Genomic DNA, 21,904 nt, shown 5'->3' with positions numbered 1-21,904 from the left:
CACCTCCTTGGGCTTTGTGTGTGTTTACTAAGAACCACTACTACACTCTGATATATAATCAGGTATTGGGTGCTATAATAAAACATGAGCAAATTTCCTCTTTTTTTTTATTTTTACATATACATGTATTTATTAGGTTTCCATTTTTTGCCTTCAAAAAATCAAAGAGGCTTAAAATTTGAAAACAGTAACAATGTTTAAGAAAAGGACTAAAACAAAAAAATGAACAAGTTCAAGAAGATGAAAGTTAACAACATTAAACTTACATACAACAAAAATATACTTTCTTTAACTTGAGAGGAGCTTTGAGAGGAGTGAAGAAGAAAAATGAAATAGAAAAATCTGCTTATTGCTTCTCTGAATTCCTTAACTAAATTCCTTAACTAGGCATCAAGACTTTTCCAGGAAAGAAGGAACATGTGACTTACGGAGCTCATCAAAATAAGTATCTGCCCCATCACTTCCAGGAATCGAGCAGATCAATCTAGCCTTAAGAAAGGTTGTCCATTTGTTTATCAGACTGCGTTGTCCTCCTACATCATTCTGAAAAATGAGAAAGAAGATACAGATTTATCAACATGATTCTATCACCAACCAAAACTGGTGGTTATCACAGGTAGTGTCTTATAAACACCTTTGTTCACAAAGACACAGAGCCTATGTGTTTAGACCTGGCACTTTAAAATGCTTTTCTCAGGGCTACGTCAATGTACTGCAAGCAATTTGACTGTACTGAATGAGGTGATGCATGCCAGGCTACAGTAAATAAACAAGGCCGGCTTGGAATCAAATCCCGTCTCTGGCAATTATTTGCTCCATAACTTACAAAAGACTGTTTAATTTTTTAAGTCTCTGTTTTCTCATTGATAAACTATGGATCAATGCCTTGAAATATGATTAGTTAATGCCTTGAAATATGATTATTTTTTAAATATATTATTTAGAAGGGGATGTTTTGCTATGCTGCCCAGCTGGGAGTACAGTAGCTATTCACAGGCATGATGATCGCACACTACAGCCTGCAATTTCTGGCTTCCAGTGATCCTCCCCCCTTAACTTCCCAAGTAGCTGGGACTACCGGCATATGCCACCACATCTAGCTGAAATCTGTAAGAAATATGATGATTAAATGAAAAAATTGTGTAAAGTGCTTAGCACAGTGCCAAGAAACTTGACCAGTAAGTGGTAATACTGACATATCTTATTTAAAAGATTAAAAACAATATTTGCATATTTTAGAAATATGTCTGTATATAGATTTAAAACTATTCTTTTCCAAATGTAGGATCCTACTAATTAAACTAAGGCAACATGAACTTATACATAATAACATATATAAACAATTTTTAAAAATAATATTAACCTATATTTTCCATATTTTATTGTTACTCAAAGATATTTCATTAAAAATGTTCTTTAGACATTTAGGAAAACATTTAAATCAATTAAACAGAATCATGGTAGTATGCTATTCATTTATTAACCATAAAAAATATATTTCTTATTTTTAAATTAATATACCCATGTGAAAACTAAATAAGTATGAATTCAATTATTGGACTCAATTCCCTCTGCTGTGCTTTTAATAAATGAAATGAGATTGACTGATTCAAAGAATAAATATATTAAGTACTTAATTTTGACTTTCAAAAATTACTTTTGGAGCCATGTTTTCCACTAGTCTGTTTATACTGTTGAATAAATTATATAAAACTTTTCATCCTTCAATCAGTCTATGTTCTACAAAGTAAGGAAAGGTGAACTGTTAGGTTTCAAGTCTAATTTTCTAGGAACTATCTTCTCTATGCTTCTTTTGTCTCTGAAATTAAATGAAATTAGACAAAATCACCTAAATGATTACTCCACACAAAGGAATTCAAAATCATTATAAATACTTACTGTTCTTGAAGAAAGAGGGATAGAGAGAGAAGGGAGGCTGAAGACCCACAGGTTTCTTTATAGCCTTAGCACCTAACACAAAGGGTGTATCTGCTTCATGTGACAACCAGAGTGTGTATTATTTTTTATATTCCCTTCCACTATACAACTGAATAATTTTAAGTAATAACTCTGTAAAAATTAGTATAATTGCTATATTCTTGATTTGTTCCTGAGCCAGGCGTGGTGGCTCAAGCCTGTAATCCTAGCACTCTGGGAGGCTAAGGCAGGGGGAATCGCTGGAGTTTAGGAGTTCAAGATCAGCCTGAGCAAGAGCAAGATTCCATCTCTAAAAAGCAGAAAACATTAGCCAGGCATTGTGGCATGCCACTGTAGTCCCAGATACTCAGGAGGCTGAGGGAGGATGATCGCTTAAAACAGGAGTTTGAAGTTCCTGTGAGCTATGCTGACACCACAGCACTCTAGCCTCTGCAACAGATAAGACTCTGTCTCATAGATAGACAGATAGACAAATAAAAACAAGTGACAATTTAAAAATAACAATTTTGAAATTTAAAAGCATTAAAATTCAATAAAATATTTCACGTATGAACTAACCAATTGACATTTAAATGAACAAAGTATCATACTTAACTATTTGCACTATATCTCACTGTTTTAAATTTTAAGTGACTTCAAATTATTATGAACTTACTCTTAGAACATATGTGTAGCTATGTTTATGTGTGTCGACTATACTCATACATCCATACACACATACATGAAGTCTGACAATTAAGTTTGTGAACTCATCCTAGAAAAGGTACTCTATATCTCATTGCTGAATATCACAATGGTTACCTTCAAGGTACTCCCCTGGGGAAGCTATGCACCAATGCCAATGCCAAGTCAACACTTCATGGCAGTTTTGAAACTCTTTTTCTGGAATGAGGATCAAAGCTGTCATGGTATAGCACACAAAAAAAACACAACAATAATGAATGCCACTCAACAAGCTACCACCACATGTAGACATGAACACAGCTTGGAGACACTGACCTACCAAAGTTATGAAATGTTACTGACTTATTTGCATGGTACTGCCAACATAAGCACATGGGGCAAGTTTGCTAACTTAGTTGTTAGACCTCCCTATGGCAACAGATCTGATGGTCATTCCAGAAAAAGAGTTCCAAAATTGCTTTGAAGAGTGAACCAGCACTGGCATTATCGCAGACCCCCGAAGAAGAGTATTTCAAAGGTGACCATGGCAATACTCAGCAATGAGGCAAGTAGCACTTTTTCTAGGATGACTTTGCGAACTTAATTGTCAGATCTCATAAGTGATAGAAACACAATGGCAACCACAGCAGTCACTTAGAACCTGGACCAAGGACCAACAAGACTTTTCCAGAAACAGTATTTTGCCACTGATACAATTTAGAATTGCTGACATGTGGTAATAATAAAAAGCACAAAAACTTTTAGTTCATTTTCTAATAATTTTTATTATCACAAGAAAATCCACCCTCATTTTCCTTTCACTCGACCTATTCCAGATACGTCACTAACACCCTGCCTATCAGGCAGTTAACAAATACATGTTTAATAGTCACTGAATAGCTAAAAATACAAGTTAAAATTGATAAAAGTCTTCAGAAAGCCTGAGTCAAAAGTTAGAATTGCCATGTGTAATCCTAGCACTCTGGGAGGCCGAGGAGGATGGATTGCCTGAGCTCACAGGTTCGAGATGAGCCTGAGCCAGAGCAAGACCTCCTCTCTAAAAACAGCCAGCACTGTGGCAGGCACCTGTAGTCTCATCTACTCGGAAAGCTGAGACAACAGAATAACTTAAACCCAAGAGTTTGAGGTTGCCATGAACTATGATGCCACAGCACTCTACCAGGGGTGGCAAAGTGAGACTCTGGCCTCCCCACAAAAAAAAAAGATTTGGATCACCTCTGCAATTTTTTTGTAGCAGAAAAATGAGAAAAGGCTTCATTGAAGAAGACCTTTTTTTGCTTATTTGTGGTGTAAGATATCACGAAGAGTATGCATGAGACATTTTTGTTGTTGTTGTTCATAGGCTTTTGTTAGTGTTTGTGTACTTACTGTGTGGTCAAAGAGAATACTTACTCTTCCAGTGTGCAGAAGAAAAGAAAAAAGGTTGGACATCCCTGGACTATATATTCACAGATTGGTTCAGAATATGATAGAAACCAGTGAAGAGGACAATGGGTAGAACAATCAAGAACAAAAAAGGGAGAAACAGGACAATTTGGGCTTAGCTGAAGACTGGGATCATTGAAATAGTGGAGGAAAATGTTATAAAAGTAAATTGGGCTGAGATCAAGGCAGGCTTTAATGCGGCCAAAGTGTCTGTATGTTATTAGGTACACAGGGAAGGACACGAGGAAGAACCACTAATGCTTTAGTAGTTGACAAAGAAGTGAAATATTTGAGTTCTGTTATGAAAAAAAACAACATATAATATATTCTATACAATGACATTCTTATATAAGCATGTCTGCATTTGCCCCTAATTTTATATTTGGTGTATGATACTTTTATTAATTGAGTAGCACTGCTCAAAAATAGAACTAGTATTTCAGGCAGCTATTGGATGACTTCAGATGTCTGCAGATGTGAAGGCAGTTTTATCTGGATAAAATTATTTTTAATGATAATATCCTCAGATATTATCAAAATAGAAATCTAGACATTAGTAAGAATGGGCAAAAATATTGATGCTTCCTCCTAATGTTATAATGAATTCTGTATTCATGTACACTAGAATTACAGTGAGAAAATGTAAATATGGAATTAGCAGAGATTTTAAAATAAATTTTAAAAATATAAGTTATTTCCACACCTTTTTCATGACCTCAATTAATATCTTTTTAAGGTCCCATATCTGACCTTTATACCTGAATGTTTCTTAGCAAATCTCTATTTCTACTAGGCAGAGCCTTAGTAAAATATTTTAATTTTAATGTACTATTCTTACATGTTTGTTTTTTTTTATATTTTGCCTGCCTATATTTGCATATTTTTTAGAGGATTAGCAATGAAAACTAAAAACAGTGTTGATTCAATATATGTAAAGAAATACATCAGTGCTCATGAATACCATGCCAGGGACTGTATGTGGTTTACTTCTTTGCTTTTATCACAGAATAGATGCTCAGATTATTTTGCTAAATGAATAAATGTATCTTTAGAATATTCACTCAACATTTGTTTTACAGGTCTATATAACACTACTTCATCATAAAAATGAGCATATTTTCTTTTAAGCATTCTATTTTATAAAAGTAGCAGTAAGTGTCTATTTCAAGCATTTTCTCTTTACTTACAAATATTACTCATATTTAATTGTAACCAGGAGAAAATTCTGACTATTCTAGTAGCTCCAGATTTGTTGGCGAAGAAAGGGATCTAAACCGTACCTGCATTCTTTTTAACCTGGCAAATAGAAATTGTGATTTCACTAACAAAATAATTTTTAAATGCTCTTGCCTGCCTCTCCAACAGCCTTTGCTAGCCCCTTAAGGAATCAAAAGATAAAAATAAAGCAAAACAATCCAGGTCAAAGCTGCTGGCCACCTGCTGTCAACAGGCAAACAAGTACAGTTTCTGGATAATAGCTCTCAGGAATGGATTATAAGCATTTAACGACTGGATAGTAACTCTTACAGACATCCAGAAGCATGACCCATGATAGCAAAGTTCAATTTACAAGGAGTTGTATTTCTCTTGTAGGGAAGTGTCAGTTGGGCTGACTTTGTTGACCAGCTCTCAGTCTCTGGATTTGTTTGCAAATCCTCACAATCCCCTCTAAGAACTTTAAGCCGAGCTGAGAGCTGAAAGGGAGGTAACCACTTTTGTACTAAATTGTCACCTCCTTGCTTATTTTTGTGAAGTTCTAAAGAATACAACAGTGTCACTAGCACAATGGATTTATTATTGAGATGTCAGAATCAGCAGCTCTGGTCACCAGTCACTTCTATGTGTTTCTAGCTATTTGTCACAGCCTCTTTGTGGGTAGTTTGCCAAAAGCCTTGACACCCTCTACACAAAGACTCAGATGAAAGTAACAAATAAATTAAATATAAACAAGGTTGACTACATGTGTTTAATTTGGGTGGTGAGCACAGAGGGTGCCTGTTTTCTTTTCCTCCAAAACTTATTACATGTTGGAAATATTTCTTACTTTTAAAGTGATGAATAAAAAGAGAAAAAAAACTAAAGACAAAACACAATTTGCAATCCATCAGCAGCATTTAAATATAATACCTCTGAGTCATTTAATAGGGCGATGCCTGCAGTTTATGAATTACTATGATTTCCTAATCACAGTATCTACTAATAGGTAGTCAGCCATGAGACAGGCAAAAGTATTACATTTTCCTTCTACTGTCCCCATAAACTCAAGCCCTAATAAATCTTACAGAGACATGTAGAGGAGCTAAAAGCTGCCACACGTGAAGTTTTATGGAGTGTGCCTTTTGACCTTTGGGTCACTGTGCTGGGTCATCTGTTAAACATGATGTTGTCTGTATACACCATTCTCTTCAAGGATCTCTCACTACTTTATAAATATTGTCATTTTCATGGAAAACAGAAGCTCTTGGAAAATGTAATAATTGACTTTTACCTCCTATCCTCTTAAATTACAGAAGATTTTATAAAACCAGTGAAGTCACCAAGATATTTAAAACATGTTCTGCTCTATGAAAAAGCTGATAGGCATCAGAGATGTGGAACCCCATTAATGAGTTTACGTTGAAAGACATCAGGCTTTTCAAATCAATATCCACTAGAAAATGACATGCCTTAAAAACTTAAAATAATTGTGATGCTGGAATTAGAAGTTAAAATGCCTCTTTGCTTAAAATTTAGATCGTTTGCCTAATGTTGCTCTTCTCCATCTGTATGTAAATAAGAGAATAGAAATCTCTTAAACACTCTGAGAGCCATGATCTATGCAGTGTGCCCCCTCCTCCTCAGCTCTACCCATTAATAACATTAGCTCATGGAGATTTTAGCTTGAATTAACACCACTCTCTTTTTTTTTTTTTGTTAAGAAGGCCCAGGGCCTGAGTGCAGGGCCATTGCTCTAAGCACTGAGCTATGTTGCCCAGCCCGACTCATCTTCTTTAGAAGTGTGGTATAAATACTATAATAAACCAATGAAAATCTTTCTCCTTCACCAAAACTGTCACATTGAGATAAACACACCGACTTCCTATAGACCATTTTTACAAATTCAACAAATAAGATTAGGGAAATTAAGTACTTTTTTGTTTTTGATTTGATACATATCATTCATATTCATTATCTGAGTTGTCGTTTATAATAAATCTGATAGCAATCATACAATCTTCTTCTCTCTGTGCTGCCTTAATCTTCACTGTTCCTAGAAACAGGTTTTAGAATGTTTTCTGAAAACTGATACAAAAGCTCTGCCTCAGAGGCTCTGTAAATAGTTAATAATAAGGATAATCCCATTTGGTGTGGCCTATTTAGAAGACTGAAACTATAATCATCATGTGGTAGAAACAAGTCATGAAACATGGAATAAGACACAAAAAGCCTCCCCTCATTGAAAGTGTACCCCATAAGGAAGAGCTTAAATGAAAATATTTCAATGCTTTAAATGAATAAATGCAAGGTAGTGAAGTTACACACACTAAATCAGATGATAAAACTAAGTTGTACTTTCCTTTTCCACCTGTGACTCTTCTTTTGCAACATACCATGACTGTGTTTCACATAACTGGTTCACTGGTACAATAAAAGAGTTCTAACCATTAAAAGATAAAAGCCAAAAAAGAAAACAATAACATTAATCAAGAAGAAAATGGCTGTGAGTTGTGAACTAAGTTGTAGAAACAACCATTCAACCTGCAGAAAGTTGCAACGTGCAGCAGCAGATACCTTTTTACTTATTTTCTTTAGAAACTGAAGTTATAGTAAGAAATTTTTAAAGAGAAAGGTGACTTTATAGGCATATTTCTCTTGTCAGAATAAGATCTATCAGCACTTGCTTTTCACAGTTTCCAAAGGTTTTAGTGCCTTTTCTTTTTTGACACTTAGGAATCTAAAATAAATTCTAGACAACTTGACAGCCAAAGACATGGAATCTTTCATTTCTCCTTCTAATAATTCTGAGATCCCTTAGTAGCAGAGAAACCAATATATACAAACTCTAATATCTAAGACAAAGAGGAGAGAAGAAGAAAACATAGCAAGTATCGAACACACTAGCTTTGAAGGGGAGAGATTGTCCAGGAAAATAAATTTATTCTTTATAAAGAATAGTGTTTAAAGGCAACTGTTTGTGGTTTGCCATTGGAGAATGACAAAGCAAACAGAAATGGGGAACACGTTTTTCCAACTACTTCAAACACTTGTAAAGATTATTAGAAATGCAGAACATGGGTAATACATGATGATAAAAAACTTAGTTTTGAAGATTTAGCACATTAAGTAAGGTAAATCTATGTATATTAAGCAGTCTTTTCAAGGTAGGAATCAGAGTTCATAAAATAAAGAAAAGGCTACAGCAAACAGTATAAATCCCCTCCTAGGAATCTCTGCGACAGGAAAACAGATGGAAGTGAAGCAAGGGCACATCTGTAAGTTGTGGGCACTAAATCTCTCATTTAGGTTGTAAGGGACATGCGGAAAGTAAAAACCACAGCTCGACGGAGATCAATAAATACGGAAAGTGTCATCGACCTAAAAACACAAATCTTCAAAGGCAGTGATTGTCCAAATAGGACCATATATCAAAATAGACAATGCGAGTGGAATTGAAGCAGAGGGCTATTAATGAGACCCCCAGGCAAGTTATGTGAAAAGGCCATACAAACTGAATTCCTGGCAAAGACAAAAGGAAATACTGCAAACAAAAAGAGAACTGGCATCATCTACAGCTGGAATCTGGAGTGGGCTAGTGTAAGGAAGCTAACGGGCAGCTCTTCCAAAAATGACTGGATCCAAAAGTAATGCAAAACAGTCTTGTGGTGAAAAATCACAAGCAAGTGACAGGGAACAAACTGGTACTTCCATACATTAGCTTAAAAAGTGGGTCTTGAAGGGAAGCACACACACATATACTCACTTATGTGTGTGCACACTCTCACACACAAGGTGATAAACATCACACAGACATAAATAATGTATCCCGAAAGTATTAATTGGCAAAGTAAATAGACACGGATCTTTTCAGAGAGTTTATTTCATGCTGTTTCACTTTTTCATTCAGTCAACATGTAGTACCTTATCGTGAAGATCTATGTAATTTGCCATTTCTGAGATCAGTTCTCCAGAGTTTAAACTTAGTGCTTCAGAATACTATATTCTGAATATAGCTTCACAGAGACTATATAAATCATTCAAGTGTAAACACTTATTGAGAGGACTCAGTAACTAGTTTGACTAGAATATAATGATGCCATAAAAATTATTCCTCCTTAGGAAATGTGCTCTGCAATGTTCAATGATAAACATTCTGGGTTTGAAAGATATTCTTTGGATGAAGGTACTTATTCGCAGGCTGTCATTGACCAATATTGCTGTGTAAAACTATTGTTTAAGTCTGTATCTTTACTTTGTAAGTCTCTCCCCATCTATATCTCTTTAATTTGTATTGCTCAAATTGTTCATACAATTTTCACCAAACGTAGCTCCAAATTATTTTGACGATGATCAGAAATAAAATACATCCTCAAAGTACTAATATTCCTATAATGAAGGTAAAGTAATAATAATAATTTCAGTCTTTCAAATGAATAAAATATTATTACTTCCTCATAAACTTTGGTAACTAACCTGTCCCTAGTGACCCACTACACAGATACTACCACCGTCACCAGCAACAGTTTCTTCCATTCCTAAGCAAAGTACGTTGATCTCACTCCAAACATGCGTATGTATGGGGAGTGTGTGTGTGTGAGAGAGATTCAGGGCATTTAAATCACTGTAGTCTGACCAGGTATTCACAGGATTTAAGATTGTTTCATGTTTGAAAATAGAAATCTACCTAATTCACCTTTGTTTTCAGTAACCTCCTCAATATCCATTGCATCCAAATTCATATGATATAATTTAAGCCTTACATTTTCTTGATAAAATAGTTATGGAAAAGATGATTGTTCTCATTTTCTAGGTTAAGAAAGGGAGATGGTAAGAAGCAGATAAAGACGTAAGCCTAGATATGATTTTTAAGTTGAACATTTCTCTTATTCAGGCAAAAGTGATGATGATATTCTTGCTGCTAAATCTAATACTTGGTTTTTAGTCATATCTGACCTCACCTCTGTGTGGTATGTGTTATCATTGACAACTGCTTTCTTTTTGAAGCGGTCTTTACCTTGACTTGTGACAACACTCTTGCCCAGGTCTCCACCCAGCTATCCACGCATTTCCTATTAATAGCCTTTGCAGACAATTTGTACTTTTTAAATGCCACTGTCCCTCAAGATTCTGTCCTTGCCCTTTTAGTTCACATAGCAAATCTTCCTGAATATTATCAGATATTTCCATGGCTTCAAGAACCACCAAGACACTGTGATTTTAAAATTTATGAGTCTAGACCAGTGGTTATCAACCTGTGGGTTGCAACCTCTTTAGGGGTCAAACGATACTTTCACAGGGGTCACCTAAGACCATCCTGCATATCAGATATTTACATTATGATTCATAACAGTAGCAAAATCACAGTTATGTAGTAGCAAGGAAAATAATTTTGTGGTTGGCGGTAGAGAAACTGTATTAAAGGGTTACGGCACTAGGAAGGTTGAGAACCACTGATCTAGACACTACAGGGCCTCAGGTTCATATTTTCAAAGGGCTAATATGCCAGCATATCTCAGACCCATATCATGTTCAACATGTCCAAATATAAAATCAATGCTCAGAAACATTTTTTGATGTTTCTTCTCTCATATCAGAATGTTATCTCTTTGTGCATTTCCCTGATCCATGCTTTATTTTCTAGAAATCACAATTACCAAGAATATAGAAGTATGTGTCTACAGGGCAAGTGTCAAAGTCTCCATGATAGGAGCAAAGTAGAATTAAAATGCATTAAAAATTCAGTTCCTCTGCCATGATAATAATATTTCAACACTACCAGCTGCATGGCTCCAATATTGGATAGTGCAGATATAGAACATTACCATCACCACAGTAAGTTTCATTGGACACATTATGTATACTAAGAAATTAATAAGAAAGTGGTAATAAATTAATGACCTTTTAGAAATCTACACATAGATTGCATCTGAAATGTCTTTTAAACTTACCCTTTTCCCTTTGTGCCTATTGTGAAATTGTCGCTAAATATAGCTACCCATCTTGCCACATTTTTCCCTGATACATTTTATAACTTTTATTGCCAGAGAGATAACGTTCACTTCGGCAAGCATGAAAATAAGACTTCTTATCTTCCAAGTTACCTCACTAGTCTCAAAAGACATTTCTCCCCTCACACACCCATGAATTCCACTTAAAATAAGATTTCACTGTTAAACAAACAAAATAAATCCTGTCCCAGTGCTGCCTGAAATGCCTGCCTTATATTCCTTTACTTAGAGTAGTCCTATTCCTCCCTTAGGAATCAATTCGAGTACCACTTCCTTCATATAATGTTTCGGAAATTCACTGCCTAGAGTTCTCAGCTCCTACCTCCATCACATTATACTGTAATTATTTCTACATGTCCATAACCCTCACTGACTATGAGTTTCTAAGGAAATGGGACAGTAGCTTATTACGTACACTAATTGTCTAATATAGTGCATTTTGCACAGGAATTATTTATATCTTGTTGCTATTTTTTGAAGTGATGAAATAGTAAAATAATGAGTGAATGGGTTATGAAGTTAAAAAGATGCACCCTAGTACTGTAAATAATCCTTTAGTCATTTTTATAATGTCTGCTTATTACCAAAATCTCCCCATCAATCACTACATCCTACTTAGTCTAATAGTATTATCTTAGATCAATAAAACTATTTTTACGGATTAATACAGAATGTTTTTAGTTAGCAGCTGAAAAGGTAGGGAGCTCTTAAAACTGTGGACAGATTTTTTTTTATTGTGCCAAAGTACTTAATTAAAAATGGAAACTAATAAGAACAGCAAAACCTGAATATTTCCAAGTATGTGGGAATATGCTGGTGAAACAAATAGTATAAAGGACTGACATGCCACTAGAATAGCTTGTAAAATCAGCAGAGTACCAAGTGTACTCTTAATTCTCTCTAACACGATTTCTTCCTTTTTAGATCTTTGTACATATCTACTGAACTCAACTTTGTCTCCTAGCATAGACACGTATCCTGCTATTACTTGTCAAAAACAAAAACCATATTATAGTGAGGAAGGAAAAGAAGAAACAACAGAAAGGTTGTTCTAAATAAGTTCTGAATAATGTCAAGAGCATATTTTTATGTGAAAATAATATACTGTAGCACCAATAATGATGAGGGTTTTTTAAATTACTAACTTGTTACTATTTTATAGGTCATGTCAACATTTTAAAAAAAGATTTTAAGTCATTTTGCCATTGTCAGTGAAATCCCTGGAAGTGCTCACTTTTTAATATTAAATTATTAAGCAAAAGTTAGAAACATGGGCAGCATGTGCTGTGTCTATGATTGCAAAGAAATCATTTAGAAGCGAATATTGTAAACAGTTGGTCAGTGGATCCCGTGTTTCGTGAGACATTCTGAAGATGGTGTTCACCTGAAAGAGTGATTAAGAGATACACTAATGAGTGCAGGATGGCTGGTTTTTTAAAGAAAATTCAACCATTACACGCCCTTATTTGATCTCACAATTTGTTAGCTTTTTAATCAAGAACAATAGCCTGACAAAATCTTGCTGTGTGTCCTCCGAGGTTTTTTTTTTTTCTGGTAGGAAGACTTGTTTACTACAATTATCTCTGCCTTTTTAGTTCTATAACAGTTCGTTCATAATATAAATAAAATATTCCATGAATGATGCTGAGAAGATATACTTTCAATACAGAAATTTATAGAAAGGAATACTCCATTTTTCTTTCCTATATTTCTGCGTCTCTCAGATTAACTTTCAATTTATTTATACTCGCATAAAACATTACTTTGTTAAAAGTGAGTTTGCATCAGGTGAATCAGCTCTATCAAGAAAGAAGCACTGAACTGGTTCACTATACACATACTTGTACTCTGTGTTCAGCAGAAAGCAACTCTTAAATTTGTTGAATTGATGGTAAATCCCTTGTGACATATTTAACGAAGCTCATTAATACAAATAATGTCCACCCACAGCACAGTTTTTCAGGGTCAAGATACTGTTGCTATAAGGCATGCTTCACTACACTAACACACTGAAACTACTCCAGGCGACCACCATTCATCTCTGGGCAAGAGGCTTTAAGAGAAATGACTGTGAATTCTTGGACTCTGAAAGAATGAGATGCTTTTTAGAGAATCTGTCCCCTGGGGATGAAGGGATCAGTGGGAGACAGCATTATTGGCTAGGACACACTAGGTAAAGAATGATCTGGGGCTCACAAGTTGGCCTCATTCAAAGCCATTAGCACTTTTAAGTGCAATGATGGTTTATATTTCTGTCCTTGGAAGTGTTCAGAAGCCTGAGGGTACAGATTGAAACAAAAAGTGATGGGCTTAGATGGAAGAAAATGAAAAGTTTTTGGAAGACCAAAGAAAGCTTCCCGCTGAGAGTATTTATTAACTTAACAGTGCTTCCCTTTAAGAACCAAGCTAGTTCTTAAGATGTCTGTAGGAAGGAATGGTTATCCCAGTAGAGATAAATCCAAACAGAAAAATAATTTGCTGAAGACAATAGTGTAATTCTGGTAAGTATTATTATTCTATTAATCTAATGCTTATATTGAATTAAGTGAGAGCTTTCATGGCACAAAATGGAAACATCTCATAGTTTCTGTGTTTGTTTGAAACACATAAAAAGGCAATATTAAAAACTAATTGCAGCATTCTTCAAAATAAATATTATGCATTTTTGGTTGTTTTTTCCTCTTTATCCCTTTTTCTCTCAGAACCGTATCTAAATAAATGATATAAAACTTATTTAATAAGCTAATAACTTAAGCATATTTTCAACTTCTTTGGTTCATGTAAAGATATTTAATTTTATAGGTGCAATGTGTGTTCATAAATATACAGAATATAATTCTATTAATGTTTATGTTGCTCTGTGATTACATTGCTTTCAATTTTAAAATGAGATTACTTAAGATTGCACAAAAACATTTTAACATTCATAAATCAGGACGATGCAGTGATTTTACTGGGAAGAGCAAAGAGATAGCTCCTCAATGAAAGTAATAAACTTCCAAAGAGTGTAAGTCATACTGGGGCAACGGTTCAAACACTAGAAAAATAAAATACAATATTTGAAAACTATGAATTTTTTACTTTTGTATCTCAAAAATTATGAAAGCAGAACATTATGAATGTATGCCATCATTTATGAATAATAGACACTAATTTTTACTTCAATATTGCACAATTAACCATTTCATACAGTACATAACATATGTGCTTTAAGTGAAATACATAAATATATCTTGCCTTACAAACTCTTCCAACTCGAGAAAGGATGGTCTTATCAGAAGTGCTGCCTTCTTGAGATGATTCACGAAAGAAAAAATATATTTTATCATCATCTGGATTGTAGGTGTCTGGTATGGAGAAAGTTCCAATAAATTTGGCTCCTATTTGAAGAAAAGAAGAAATAAAATTAGATAATGAAATAATCAAGCTGCTAAGAGCACTGGTGTTTTTTATATGTAAAACAATTACTATCAGAACAAAAAAAAGGAACCATGGTTGTAATGTGGGGAATGAGCTGTCTACAAATAAACATGATACAACATAGAATCATGCTTTAGTGTAAAGAGGTACTGAACACTTCTCTAGGAATTCCACAGAACAGGTGACACATGACTGGTCTAAATTACTTACAAATGTTTCCAAATTCTGGAGACTTTATTATTTTATATTTATCTTCCATATGATGAAACCACTGTTTTTTAACCATATGTCTTTATAAAGAGCTTAGGAAAGACTAAGTATATCCCAAATTTTGACATATTCTGATGCTCTTGGCTACATTTTATGTCACGCCCCAAGGGGAAAAAAAATGGAAAAACCAATAATACTTAGGTCAACTCCAGATAGGTTCTGGAAGCGCTCTTTCTGAGTTTCTACCTTGTCTCTGCCCCTTATTGGACAAGTGACTTTAGACAAATCATTTATCTTCACTATGTCTTAATTTTCTCATGCAAAATATAAGGTTGCCAATGGCATCTATTGAGTAAGATGACCAAATGAATTAATACTTATAAAGCATGTAGTATCTGGCAGTATCTAATATGTAATGAATTCAATTAATGCAATTGATTATTAAAACAGTAATAGGGATGGTAGTAATTATCATTATTATGACAATAAAGAAGAATATTGAGTCCACCCATGGAAAGATGTCTATAATATATACAAAGTGAAAAAATATTTGCAAATAAAATAAATTCCTTTGCACTGTATCAATGATAGATGAATTTCGATTACTAACTGCTTGCTTACAAAATATTGGGCATTTTAAGTCTTGGTTTTATATAATTGTGAATTAACAAGATGACAGATCTGTAATTGGCTGGAGCTAGTTCAGAAATAATCATTTGATTAAAGCAAAGAAGACATGTAGAATGATCATTGCAGAACAAAGGTAGGATTTTAAGTGGAAAACGTAAGGCACCTGAAAAGAAGCACAGAGCACTTCTGAGTGTTAAGGAAACAGAAAAGAAAAGACAAAATGTTTCAGAAGGAAAAAGAATTTGGTGGGTGCTAAAAAAAGATTAACTTTTCCTTGTCTAGGGTTTTGCCTAAGTCTCTGATTGCTGTGTACTTCAGGAGTACTGAAAAATCACTGCCCTGTAAACTTACAGCCATTGGTCAATGGCACAACAAAGAAAGCTTCACAATAGCCTTCTTCAACAGACAAAAATTAGTGCTGGAGTCCAAATGATGAGTGGTTTCATCATTGTCATCCTAGCTGGAGTCCAAATGATGAGTGGTTTCATCACTGTCATCCTAGCTTCTCTGGGCCTGCCCATGTCTTCCATCCAATCTCTTCTCTGCTTTAATGAGAAGCCTTGGAAGGGAAAGACAGGATGGAAATATATGCACATACTTTCCTAACTCTATTCTTTGTTATTTCCCTGGTCTTTTCTGGAAGTAGGAATGCCAATGGACTCTTACAATTCTGATACTCTCACCTTGGTACGGGCAGAAAAATGTACATAAAAATTAAAATTTAGAAAACCACATAAAGTTTAGAAAATTTTTCATTTCTAATTAATCTTAAATTGGCAAGGCCCATTAACAATTCCACTTAAGGTCATTATTCCCAGTCCCTCTTTCAAGTTGATGATAAATCATAAATACTTGGTTTTGATCCTTGAGCAAACATTCTTTCTTTAGTCACATATTAACACTTCTGTTGTTTTTAAATATATTTTCTTAAAAAAAAAAAAAAAACTCTACAACTCTATGGAAACAAATTTCCCTATAGGATTTCAGCAAATTAATGAAAATAAATAATTTATTTAAAATATTACTATATTCAAGGAACTTAGAGCAAAAAAGAAACATTGTTAGCATCAAAACAAAAATAAGTAAGAACTGACTCTTCACTTCAAACCAGTTATACTCTTGATTAAGGAAATACTGACACAGTCAAGATGTGCCTAAGAAGGCCTAGCCATGATGTTTCCAATGACTTGAAGAGCTATTGCACCCATAAATAGAGAAAAAAACAAAAACAACCAACAAAAATACCAACCAACTGTGGCCTCCCACAGACATAGATCAAAGGATCAGTAATGATATAGAGAATGTGTTATGTTTATACTTGTCTAAGTCCAATGGAACCAAATTAGAAGAAAATCTCTAGTTGAACTAGCACATTTATTTGAAACATATATAAATGCAAAAATATAATAATACCCTATAGATAATTACACATACACAATATACATATCTATGAGTTACTAACACAGGCTATGGTTCTATATATGGGGAAAAGGATACAGATTGACTTGTTAACCCCAGATCAATAACACAGATGTATGGCTAGACAGGGGGAGTAAGGACTGAATAATAAATATAAATTCCTAAAAAATTAGAATGTGGCAAAAAAGGGATAAAACTGCAGCTATGCAGAAATTATAGAAATATGACTGGCTTCCTTCTTCTTCACAAACATGTTAGTTTAAAATAGGCATTTACATGAGAAGAATTTATCTTAGCACCTTAAGTGGAATTTACACATGCAGTGTGATGCCCCTTGAAATGTTGGCTTGGTAATGGTTAGTCTCTGTCCCCCTGTTTGCTTCTGTATAATTGTTATGCTGGAGGACACAGCTGGTAGTTGTAAAGATTCTTGACTCTTATTAGCAAATAACATCATCTGCTCAGAACCCAGGGATAGTTTTTGCGGTATCTTCCATGTCTTGCCTTCCAGTGGACCGCAGAACTGACCCAAATAGTCTTCAATCCTCCATCCAATGTTCTGCATTCCAGCAACTAACCCATCTAGACAGTCCACACAAAAGGACCAATGGCTCTGTCCCCCAAACCAGCCAATCCGCAGACTCTGTTTGCCAAATCTTTTACCCACCAAACTGTCTTTAAAAACCCTGTCCTCCCAATCCCTGGTGAAGCAGATCTGAGAGATTGCTCCCATTTCCCTGCTTAGTGCTACGTGGAATAAACCCTTTCTCTACTGTGGAGAAAAAAAAAAAAAGGTTAGTATCTTATCAGACCTACATAATGATCAAGCTGAATTCTTAAAAAAAATAACAGTGGTACAAAATTTACACACTCTTCTCTCTCTCTTTTTTTATTTTTTATTTTTGGGGAATCATGGACGGTACAAAGAACCAGCTTACATTGCTTTCATTTGTTAAAGTCCCTCTTATAATTTTGTCCCACCCCCAAGAGGTGTGTCACACACTGTGACCCCCCACACCCTCCCTCCATCCCTGTCTGCCCTTTCCCATTCCCTTACCCCTCATCATGTGCTAGTATCAATTGTCCTCATACTGAGAATTGACTACATTGGATTCTTGCTTTTCCATTCTTATGCTGCTTTACTAAGAAGAATGTGTTCCATCTCCATCCAGGTTAATACAAAAGATGTAAAGCCTCCATCTTTTTATGGCTAAATAGTATTCCATGGTATACATATACCATAGCTTGTAAAACCATCCCTGGATTGGTGGGCATTTAGGTTGTTTCCACAATTTGGCAATTGTAAATTGAACTGCAATAAACAGTCTAGTGCAGATATCCTTATGATAAAATATTTTTTTTTCTTCTGGGTAGATGCCCACTAATGGGATTGCAGGATCAAATGGGAGTCTAGTTTGAGTTCTTTGAGGATTCTCTGTACTTCCTTCCAAAAAAGGCTGTATTAGTTTGCAGTCCCACCAGCACTAAAAGTATTCCCTTCTCTCCACATCCACACCAGCATTTGCAGCTTTGAGACTTTGAAATGTGGACCATTCTCACTGGGGTTAGGTGATATCTCAGGGTGGATTTATTTATTTTTGAAACAGAGTCTCACTTTGTCATCCTTGGTAGAGTTCCGTGGCATCATATCTCACAGCAACCTGAAACTCTTGGGCTCAAGCGATTCTCTTGCCTCAGCCTCCCAAGTAGCTGGTACTACAGGTGCCCACCACAATGCCTGGCTATTTTTAGGGACAAGGTCTACCTCTAGCTCAGGCTGGTCTTGAACCTGTGAATTTAGGCAATCCACCAGCATTGGCCTCTCAGAGTACTCAGAGTACTAGGATTACAGGCATGAGCCACAGTCCCTGGCCGCCTCAGAATGGTTTTAATTTGCATTCTTCTGATAATTAGTGATGATGAGCATTTTTTCATATTTGTCTTCTTCATCTGTCTTCTTTAGTGAAGGTTCTAGTCATCTCACTTGCCCATTGATTTAAGGGATTGCTGGGTCTTTTGGGGGGGCTTAATTTGAGTTCTCTGTAGATTCCAGTTATTAAGCTTTTGTCTGATTAATAATATGCAAATATCTTTCCCCATTCTGATGGTTGTCTCTTTGCTTTGGTTGTTGTGTCCTTAGCTATGCATTTTAATTAAGCTATTTAGTTTAATTAAGTCCCATTTGTTTATTTTTGTTGTTCTTGCAATTGCCACTTGAGTCTTCTTCATAAAGTCTTTCCTCAGGCTGATTCCTTCAAGTGTTTTTCCCACACTTTCTTGGAGGATTTTTATTGTTTCATGCCTTAGATTTAGATCTTTTATCCATATTGAATCAATTTTAGTGAGCGGAGAAATATGTGGGTCCAGTTTCAGTCTTTTACATGTGGATATCCAGTTCTTCTAGCACCATTTATTGAATAAATGGTGTCTTTCCCCCAGTTTAAGTTCTTGTTTGGTTTGTCAAAGATCAGGTGGCTATATGATATTAGTTTCATCTCCTGGTTTTCTGTTCCATTCCAGATGTCTATGTCTGTATTTTTGTGCCAGTACCATGCTGCTTTGATCACTATGGCCTTGTAGTACAGTCTAAAGTCTGGTAGGCTGATGCCACAAGCCTTGTTTTCATTACTAAGAATTGCCTTCGCTGTACAGGTTTTTTTCTAGTTCCATGCAAACCAAATAATTATGATTTTCAATTCTTGAAAGTATGATGATGGTATTTTAATAGGGATCGCATTCAGTCTATAGATGGCTTGGGAACTAAAGACATTTTAACAATGTTAATTCTTCCCAGCCATGAGCATGATATGTTCTTCAATTTGTTAATATCTTCTGCTATTGCTTTTCTTAGGGTTTCGTAATTTTCTTTATAGAGATCCTTCACCACTTTTGTTAGGTATATTCCTAGGTATTTCATTTATTGGGGGCTACTGTGAAGGGAATTGTGTCCTTGATTAGCTTCTCATCTTGGCTGTTATTGGCATGTACAAAAGCTACTGATTTGTGGACATTGATTTTAAATCCTGGGACATTGCTATATATATATATTTTTTTTTGATTACTTCCCAGAATCTTGGGTTTGAGTCTTTGGGTTGTCTAAGTATAAGATCATATCATCAGCAAAGAGGGAGAGTTTATCTTCTTCTGCCCACATTTGGATGGCCTTTATTATCTTCTGTTGCCTGATTTTATTGGCTAAAACTTCTAGCACTATGTTGAATAGTAGTGGTGATAGAGGACAACCTTGTCTATTTCCAGCTCTGAGTGGAAAAGCTTTTGGTGTTACTCCATTCAGTATAATATTAGCTATAGGTTTGTTGTAGATGGCTTCCATCTGTTTAAGAAATGTGCCACCTGTGCTTATATTCTTCAAAGTTCTACTTAGAAAAGGATGTTGGATTTTATCGAATGCTTTTTTTGATCTTTTGAGAGGATCATACCGATCTTTGTTTTTGCTTCTGTTGATATGGAGAATTACATTTATGGACTTGCATGTGTTAAACCAACCTTGCGTCCTTGGGTTGAAACCTACTTGATGGTGATGTATGGCTTTTTTAATGAGAAACTGTAATCTATCAGCTAGACTATTATTGAGAATTTTTGCATCTATATTCATTAGTGAAATTGGTCTGAAGTTCTCCTTTTTAGTTGGATCTTTTCCTGGTTTTGGTATCTCGGTGATGTTTGCTTCATATACACACTCTTCTCTTTGCAAATGAGAATTCATTGATTTGAAACAGAAAGGCATCATAGGTAAAAGAATTAATGGTGTGTAAGAGAGAGGTACTTATAAAGATTTCCTCAAACACTCAAATGGAGAAAGTTTATATATAGTGATTGCTATTCATTTGTTCACAAAAACACAATTCTAAGACATAGCATAATGTATAAATTCTAAAAGAAATATAAGTAAATATGGCAATTCATCACTATATGGCTGAAACCCAAAGGCAGCCTGCTTCAGATGTGAAAAACATTATTTGAATGCAGCCTTGCCATTTGAAATAGTCAAAAGGTAGACTGTAACATCAGTCTACATTTCTGAAATTTCATTATGACATTAATGGGGAAAGTAGCATAAATGCTTTTCCAAGTGCTATTTCTGTTAACCTTCAACTGATATAGTCTTATTATGTTTATTATGATTTTATTGAACTGCTTCTTAAATGTTGGTTCTTTTATAAGAACTATAAGAAAACTGCTTTGGAGGGGAATGCTAGAGGTGTTTAAGCCAAATGTTCATTATATAAATAATCTAATTATGAAAAAAGTTCTCTTCTGTGATTTAAATAATTAGCATAAACAAGTGTTGAAAATAAATATAAGATGCAAGAATAGAGTTTCTTTCTTGCAGATTTCTTTGAGATCCTGTCTTAGAATGTTAGCATTTTATGATAGAAAATCTATTCTGACTTGCTGCCAAATTTGGCTAAAAATAGGTATCATTTAATCAGTGCATAGTTGTTGAATTAAATAAGTTAAAGTCATACCAATGGGCACCTGGGCTTTATTATAGCACATTTTCCCCCTCTGGCATTTGAAACACATGTCCCAATAGGAATGAGGTTTGAAATCACGCATTTTCAAAAATAAACTTCTAGCATGATACCATTCATGATACCATTTGGCACAGCCAAATTAAAATGGAATAAACCCATGTGGCCTGCAGTACACACCACTTTCCTTCTTCCTAGGAACCTCTTTGCACACCAGTGAGCACACCCCAGTGATTTAACAGATAATGAGTTCCTAACTTCCTTTTATTTCTTCTTATAATATCTTGTTCCCATTATTATTTTTTAAAATTTTCTCTTGTCATGTGGAAGGAGAATTTACAGACAACAAAGCACCCCAAGAAAAACTTCCAATGAAAACTGCCTCCATGGGTTAAAAATGAAAATTTAAGACAAAAGTTCTCATCTACTCCAGGAAAGGAAACAAAAACATATGCACACATCTGAGGCATTATTGTT

The 21,904-nt window shown here is 34.9% G+C and overlaps 1 protein-coding gene across 2 annotated transcripts in view; it reads right to left on the bottom strand.

Moving 5' to 3' along the window:
* SEMA3D (semaphorin 3D) overlaps positions 1-21,904 on the bottom strand; it is a 206,112-nt gene that overhangs the window by 45,511 nt on the left and 138,697 nt on the right. For both annotated transcript variants that reach the window (XM_053553864.1, XM_053553863.1), the window contains 2 exons: positions 14,490-14,632; positions 429-543 (listed from right to left, as the gene is read on the bottom strand). In XM_053553864.1, coding sequence (XP_053409839.1) covers positions 429-543; positions 14,490-14,632 — 258 coding nt within the window. The remainder of the gene's footprint in view (positions 1-428; positions 544-14,489; positions 14,633-21,904) is intronic.

This window comes from Nycticebus coucang, chromosome 11, assembly GCF_027406575.1.
Source record: "Nycticebus coucang isolate mNycCou1 chromosome 11, mNycCou1.pri, whole genome shotgun sequence".
NCBI classification, from domain to species: Eukaryota; Metazoa; Chordata; class Mammalia; order Primates; family Lorisidae; genus Nycticebus; species Nycticebus coucang.
Note: the sequence above shows the minus strand (reverse complement) of the source record. Positions and strands in the feature narration are given on the sequence as shown.